At 41.3% G+C, this 8,248-nt stretch overlaps 1 protein-coding gene across 1 annotated transcript in view; it reads right to left on the reverse strand.

Annotated features, from left to right (window-relative positions):
- The window catches only part of LOC118404224 (acetylcholine receptor subunit alpha-1-A-like), a 10,047-nt gene extending 2,041 nt beyond the window's left edge, over positions 1-8,006 (reverse strand). The window contains exons 1-9 of the mRNA XM_035803258.1: positions 7,934-8,006; positions 7,346-7,567; positions 6,698-6,877; positions 6,014-6,129; positions 5,664-5,708; positions 5,256-5,365; positions 3,877-3,953; positions 3,062-3,279; positions 299-518 (exon numbers count right to left, since the gene is read on the reverse strand). Coding sequence (XP_035659151.1) covers positions 299-518; positions 3,062-3,279; positions 3,877-3,953; positions 5,256-5,365; positions 5,664-5,708; positions 6,014-6,129; positions 6,698-6,877; positions 7,346-7,567; positions 7,934-8,006 — 1,261 coding nt within the window. The remainder of the gene's footprint in view (positions 1-298; positions 519-3,061; positions 3,280-3,876; positions 3,954-5,255; positions 5,366-5,663; positions 5,709-6,013; positions 6,130-6,697; positions 6,878-7,345; positions 7,568-7,933) is intronic.
- Positions 8,007-8,248: the final 242 nt, after the last annotated feature.

The raw sequence follows: 8,248 nt of genomic DNA on the forward strand, positions 1-8,248 counted from the left end.
GGAAAAGGACTTGCTTATTCAGTAGGAAACGGAAGACGGTAAATAAGATACATATTCTGGAGCCTTTCTGGACCCTATGACCTACTTCTTGTCAGGGTTCCCTAAGTCGATCAGCTTGTTAGCACGTGGAAATCAAATAACACTGACCACACAAGCAAACAGACAGACAGACACACGGAAAGTAAAGCCTCCGTCAGTACATGGAGGTAATTAATCTAAATTAGACATTTAAATTTCCACAATGAATCTCTCTGAATCGGTTCTAAGTTACGCTCTTATAAGAAGTAGTCTGACTTACCAATGAATGGGATATTTCCAGATCGCGGTAGGAAGTCTGTGATGACCACGAGGTTGACGAACATAGACAGGAGGATGGTCATGGCGTACCCGAGCCGTGCCCCACCGTCCGCAGGGAGGAAGAACGTCAGGCACATCAGCAGCGACAGGACCATGAACGGGGTAACAGTCGTGCACATGTGATAGGTCGGGTTTCTCCGGAGGTGCAGGTTAAGACAGGCCTGCAACGATGCAGTAAGAGAACTTCAGAAAGACCACAAAAAAACATGAGTGTGTAATAAACTGGGATGGGGCCAAGGTGATGGACAGAGGGGACAACAGGACAAACACTCGTTGGATTAAACAGGCTGCATGGATAACTAGAAAGGCCGACATTTGCTTGGGTGCAAATACAGCATATTTCAGCCATACCCATTCCCACGCAACATTGGACTGTTCCAAGTCACCCCTGCGCAAAAATTCAAAATTTTAACTGTAAGTTATCCCCAAAAGAGAAATAATATTGTGAATTGATTCCAGGTCAAAACAGAGCTTGTCCAATATGCCCCGGGCCCATATGGAAGAATATAATCTTCTACAGGAGCGCCTAGGCATAACTGATTGGTTTTTAGAATTGCGGCAACTCCTATTTTTCCGAGAGTGAAAAAAGAACGCATCTTCCATTCAGAAAATTTTCATCATGAAATTACATGACGCCATTCAACAATTTCCACTTCGATAACTAGGTCTAAGTACCGTCATAATCTCTTTGTGATGTGGGTACATTTATTATTGCAATGAACTTTTTTTAAGCAAGTAGGGCATACGTTTTAATAATTGTCAGGTGCAGGTACTGTGTAGTAGGAGTGTTGTTTTTTTTTTTTCAAGCTAAAAACTTCAATCTTCTTCTTGTTTTGTATAAGTCATTACATAAACGGAGACGTCTCGAAATTTTACAAGAATTTTACCACTCTGTCGCTTCATTTCTTTTCTGAAAGATCCCAGGACCAACAAGTTAATTTGATTTTGCTTTATCTATATATTTCATTTTCCTTCGAATTCTTTGTTAAGTATATGCCCCTGCATACCACTGTTAAATTGTTTTACTTTGTATGCAATCAGCCATCGGACGTAATCTTGTCTGAGTGTTATAATTTCCTGCTCGTAGCGTGCGAGACCTGGAGGATAGGTGTTTCTACTTTGTTCGGGGGTTTCTTTTCGGAGGTCAGTGGTGATACTCTGGTACTGAGAGTGTTTTATTGGGCTCAAACTCTGGCAGTTTAAAGTTACTTACAATTTGAATGTACAAAGTTTACGTCAAAAAAGAACAACAACAACACTAGAAGTACCTACATTTGTTCGGGAAAAAATACATGCATTCTCGCCACTGTCAAACTTACGTATCAAAACTAAACGCAAGCCGTCCAATTTTCCCTGTCCAAATCTGCCGAAAATGATTGATAGTGCTATGCGGAATGTTGGTAAATTCATCGACACTAACGTTCAATGCACGCGTACCGTCCGCTACCGCTCAAATGACCCTGTCTGAACTCCAAATCCTCGCAAACTACAATTTCAAACCCGGCAAAGGGGACCATATGGCCACTGTAAGGCTGTAATATGCATCTGTTTGTGTATATACGGGATTGCAAGGCCCCGCTTATGAATATTAACTAGCATTCGCCTTTCTCGTCGCTGATTGGCTGGCGTCCATAAAGTAATTATCTCTCGCTCTCCCCAGACCGCCGGCACCTGGCACGTGTGGGCTCTGGGGTCACTGGAGTTCACGGCAGGAAGCCGAAAGAAAACCAATTTCCCCTCAGAAAAGCGCTGAAATTAAGCATTTTAAAGTAGTTTATGCCCAAAATTTTACTTGGATCATTTTACCAACTATCTAATGCCTATCTACACCAAATTTAAGGTCATTCCATTGTAATTCAAGGGAACAGGGGGCCACAATATACCGTTTTGGTCAAAACATGACCTTTAAACTTCAATAAAATCATTTTAGAGGCAGATATGAAAAAAATGAGAAAACAGCACCTCGGTATTGACCCACTCTACTCTTGTGCCAAATTTCAGGTCATTCGGTCACGGAACGACGGAGATGAATCGCTTTGAAGATTTGACAGGAGAAAGAAAGAAAGAAAGAAAGAAAGAAAGAAAGAAAGAAAGAAAGAAAGAAAGAAAGAAACATTACGAATACAATATATTTCACCATACCATATATGGTATGGCTGAAATATAATAAAATCCACTCCAGTTATGAACCAATGACGGGGGGGAGGGGATAGAATATAGACTCAGTCACGTTTGTTACTGCCTTCCCAAGAGGCTAATTAGAACATGTTTAGTTTAGCGTATTGTAGTTGGTAAAAAGTGTTACAGTAGGTTTCTAGTAATACTAAATAAAGTTGTGGTTTACAAAAAATATCACTGTTTTCTTTTTCTTAGCATCATTTGAATTTGGATCAGAGTTTGTCCTGGGACAGGTCGCAATCTGTACTGGTAGAATCGCTAATTGTTCTAGGACAGACTCCGATCGTGATCTGTCCTAGGACAATCGCCTATTGTCCTGAATCGCAATCTCTACTGTGACATATACATTATATGTATATACATATATAGTAAATGTATGTCAGAAAATGTACACTCTGGAAACTTAACGGTTCAATACATGTAACTCGTAGACCTGTGTGCTTTAACATCTGCATTCCCTTACGCCAACCGGCATGCAAGCAGGCGACATGACATGAGCAAACGGAATTGTGAATATCAAAATCACCTGGTTCCCACTGGCCTCCAGACTGACCGATACGCTCCACTCTCCTCCTGGCACCTCCCGAGTACCGCTGCAGTTCATCACATCCTCGGTAGAGTTCTCTTCTCGACAACGAATCTCGTCACCAGATCGGAACTTTCCTCCGACACATATCGGGCACGTCATGTTGTCAAACGGGAAGAAGTATTGATCGAGATTACAGGTGGTCACGAGCAGATTTTCTGAGTGACAACAGAAAAAGGTATTACCTACAGATGCATGTGGATTTCTTTCAACGTCATTGGACCACCTTCGCAATTGGAAGTGCGGCATGATTGGTCAAGACTGGGCACATGACTAAACGTACCAATCAAACCGCATTTCCACGGTGGCATACATACTGGTCCTCCTAGCTGTGTGTGTCGCGTTGTGAAGCATTCAGGAGGATCTGAATATTGCAGCCCGGTCAACAAACTAAGAGTGCAGAGAACAACCAGAATAATACGGGAAATAATACGGATTAGCGTCAAGCTAATGAGAAATGTCAGCTAGCATCAACTCATTTTCCCACCGGACTCTTGTGAGGGCTATATAAGGATACAAATTGAATACGCCTCCAAGAGTCACCATGGCTATCTTATAAGATCAATTGTGTAATGAAATGTCTTATTTTCAGCCGTACCTTTTCTTGTCCAGTTTTTCGGAATCGATTGCGTCAGATGCTGCGTTACTATCTGCTTTTGATTCAGTCTGCTGTCCAAATTACTTATGTCCAACTGTCTATACCTGTTCATACATGTACTGAGATGTTCCAAGAAGAACGACTGACGTGCTCTTACCTAAGATCCAGAGAACCTCTCCGTCAGCTTTGACGACCACGTTAACTTCGGGAAAGCCTCTGTAGTCAGGATTGGCGCTTCAATGACAGAGTAAAACCAAAAGATTAATTATTAGAGAATACATCAGTATGCCAAACATCATTTGAAGATATCACGAAGAAATATTGATTAATGTAGTCCAGTCATTACCAATAACAAAAGTGCCATCAAACTCTGCTCTCCATGTACGAAGGTTTTGTTTTCGGTGAGTCTGTTAACGTTAGTGTGTTCGATTATGTGTCCGTAGTAATGTGAATAAAGTAGAGTGAAAAAAATTGAAGGGTAGTGTTGTCATCTCAGACATGCCGGAAGCTGAGGTTGAATGTGAAGTCAAAACGGTAACTCCAGACTGGTTTCCATGTACTAAACAAAAATGATGGGCCAAAGGTCCCAGAAAGGTTTCAGGATAGGTAGATCTGATTATTTATCACATTCATTTAGCTCTGAAAAGTATTTAAAATAAATAGCGTGATAACTCAGAAAGTTGTGATAATAGATGTTGGGTTTAATGTCTCATTAATTCACCAAATTGAGGGGTTAAAGTTGCTATCACATTAATTCTCCATATAAGAATCCTTGATCTCTCTATGGAGAATTAATGTGATAAGGGGGTTGCTATCACATTAATTCTCCATATAAGAATCCTGGATCTCTATATGGAGAATTAATGTGATAAGGGGGTTGCTATCACATTAATTCTCCAGAAACCTGGATCTCTCTATGGAGAATTAATGTGATAAGGGGGTTTCTATCACATTAATTCTCCATATAAGAATTCTGGATCTTTCTATGGAGAATTAATGTGATAAAGGGGTTGCTATCACATTAATTCTCCATATAAGAATCCTGGATCTCTCTATGGAGAATTAATGTGATAAAGGGGTTGCTATCACATTAATTCTCCAGTAGAAGATTTCTGGATCTCTCTATGGAGAATTAATGTGATAAAGGGGTTGCTATCACATTAATTCTCCAGTAGAAGAATCCTGGATCTCTCTATGGAGAATTAATGTGATAAGGGGGTTGCTATCACATTAATTCTCCAGTAGAAGATTGAAAATCCTTTGGCGAAAACATGAGACAAAGTTTTTACTTATCGCTATCACATATTTTTTAATTATCACGCTTTTCATGAGAAATACTTTTTTGAGATAAAAGAATGAGATAAATAGCTTCAGCTGGATAGGTTATCTCATATCCTGTCTTCAGTTTCCTTATATCTGTTGCCTTGTAAGAGTCAGTGGTAAAATGCATTAGCTAGAATCAGTGAGAAAACCGCAACAATGAATGAATAAAAAAATACAAATATTTTCAAGTTTTACATTGTATTTACTACGTACTTCATTAACAGCTGGATGGTCGGTCTCCATACTTTGTTCGCGTCCAGCTCTATAAGCTGCAGGTCACCATAAGATGACGGCGTCCAGGCGAGCCGGGGGTCGTACCAATGCTGGTAAAATAAGCAGTACGAGGTCGTTACTTAGACAAATAATGTGGAGATTTCGGCAGTTGTTATTTTCTTTTTTAACAAACAGGTGTATCAGGGTGTTTAGAAAATCACCTGTAAGGTTGTGAAAGTTTACTTGTATTGTCTGCGACACAAGTTCTTTGTTTGGATGGCTGTAGTAAATATGAAGTCGAACATGGGTTATGGGGGGTGACACACAGATATACATGTATAGGACCACATTTTAAATCGTTTATCCTTACAAAGTACTGATCAGAACAAAATCAGATCGGAGCCTTACCAAGTAAAAGCTGGAGTCCGTAGTGATGGCCGGTATTGTTTCGTCCTGTACGGAGCAGTAGACAAGAGAATTAGAAGTAACATCGACATCTGTATTTGTATGGTCAGTATAAACGCCCTTCAGTGAAACACACCAGCTTCTGTATCTATATATCTATGTTGCCGGTATATCATTACATTGGACGACCTGCCATACCTAACCCATGCAACGCAGTCATGTATGCAAATCTATTCTTGTATGCAAATACGTTATTGTATATGCAAATACATGAATGAATCTGCATATATGAATACATTTGCATAAATTTGGTATGCTCACCTCATCCTGATACAAAGGATGGTTTGACTTACAACATTGACAATACTGCTGACCAGGCCCTCAGCCGTAATGATAACGTCGCCTGTCGGGGGAAGAGAGGGCTTGACCAGCGCGACTTTCTCTTCCAGAAGCAGCGCTCTCTCATCAACTGGACGGATAAACGTATAACAATATTAGAGAAAGACTGGGAACTACATCAGATACATTTTATCTTTGAATAAAAAGAAATAATGTTCCAACAAATTCCTAATATTCTTTATTGTCTTATGAATGAATTGAGAGTTGCATAGCCACCGCCCCACTCCCACCCCAATGATGATGATAGCAAGAAATCGAAGATTTCATACTTCCGTGAAATGTTAGACTTTTGGGGAATTCCTTACTGCCATAGCTATCACTGGTATCAGCGATCCTTGTCTTTCCTTCTTCCCTTTAATTAATCCCAGCTATCTACTTCCCATAAAGTATCATTCGTCGTCCCACATTTATGGATGTCGGCAGTCCATGTACTTCCAGGAAAGGGTGTTGGCCAGTAATTTTGCAGTACTTAAAATGCTGCTGGGGGAGAGGGGGTAATCTCCCACATACCAAAATTCGTACAATCCGTCATAAGGATCTTGACCTTTAAGGCGAACACACAAACACAGCCAAAACAGTACCCCCGCCGGAGGAGAACCTCCTTCCCGGAGGTATTAAAGATAAGATAGATGTGCAACCTTTACAAGTTGGTACTGCGGTGTCCCACGTGGCATCTCTTTGGCACTCTGAAATGACGGCTCCCTCCAGAATGAAGCCAGACTCGCAGGTGTAGTTCACCTTTTCTCCCGGCCAGTAGTGCGGCTTGACCGGACTGGGACGAACTCGCCGAGGTATGCCGCGATCTTTGCAAACAAGACCTTGTGGGACAAGGAATATACAACACGTTTATGAATTATAACGTCAAATCTTTGTATCGTTGTTGATCCTTAGAAGCTGTAAGAGCATGTCACTAAGCAACCGAGTTTCTGTTGAAGTCTGAGTTGCTTTGCAAGTACCACTCTTGAACTCTTTGCTGTATCATACACTCCGTGGATTAAACACATGCATGTAAACTCGATACGTTGAAAGATTCTCGCCAATCATATAAACTACTCGCTGTACAGCAAGATTCCCGCGATTCATACACATTGAACTCACACTGCGTATTCGGTCCCCAGAAAGACTTCCGAAAATCATACGCTAAACACGAGCACAAACTGTAAATTCGTTCCGTTCAAACACGATTCCAAAGGAATCGGAACACGAGTGGATACTGATGATTCCGAAAGATTCACGAAAGCCGAACAGCGATTCCCGAACACCCGAACAACGAGTTTTTATCTTACCACTACAAGGTTGGATGTCGCAGTAGCCCCATTCACCGCCTTCCCCCGCGTAACACCACGGTCTCTCCGCTCCATCCGGGTTACGACAGTAGTTGTGCTCGAGATTCGCCCATGGATATTTCTGTAGTTCGTACGTTCTGTTACCCCAGCCAATACAGGGTTCGCCGCTCACGGTGGCGCTTATGGTTCCCCTGTAGTTCTCACCGTTACCATAGTAACACTCTGGTAAAGTAAGGAAATATAGTGAGAATCAGTGAGATGAAAGAAATAGTACGAAGATCTCACGAATTCTTGAAATGATAGATTTTCTCGTATATCTTGTTGTTCAATGATCATGGCAGTTGATTAACATTACACGTGTTCATTCATCACTTTCTGTCATTCTACTGTAAACAGGATGACATCTTTATATCACATGAAAATATGTTTATGTGAAAACACGGACAGACCGAAAACAAGCAACATCTCCCTTTGAATTAGTAGCTTCATTGACCCACCCTCTATGACCTTCGAAAGTCTGTCATTCCGATAAACGACTAGTTCTTCCACCTCTGAACTCTAACTTTCTGTCACTCCGGTAAATCTGACCCTTGCAGTGACACCGTCTTCCAACTCCCTTCGTGTCACTCACATGGACACAAACATCCAGGCGAAGTAACATCCAGGCATGCCGAAAACAAACCGGTCAGGTGTCTTCAAGTTGACATACACTACTCGTAAAATACCATGACAACTGGTTAACCACATATCTTTCAAAAGACACCCGTGGTAGTAATATGTACCTTTATTGGCATTTCCCTTCCAGCAGTTTTCATAAGGCAAGTTGTCACAGGGAATTAGTTCTAGCACAGATGCATTTAATTCCTCTCGGCACCTATCGCGGATCTCTATGCACCACGAGCG

The sequence above is a fragment of the Branchiostoma floridae genome, chromosome 2, assembly GCF_000003815.2.
Source record: "Branchiostoma floridae strain S238N-H82 chromosome 2, Bfl_VNyyK, whole genome shotgun sequence".
Lineage (NCBI taxonomy): Eukaryota > Metazoa > Chordata > Leptocardii > Amphioxiformes > Branchiostomatidae > Branchiostoma > Branchiostoma floridae.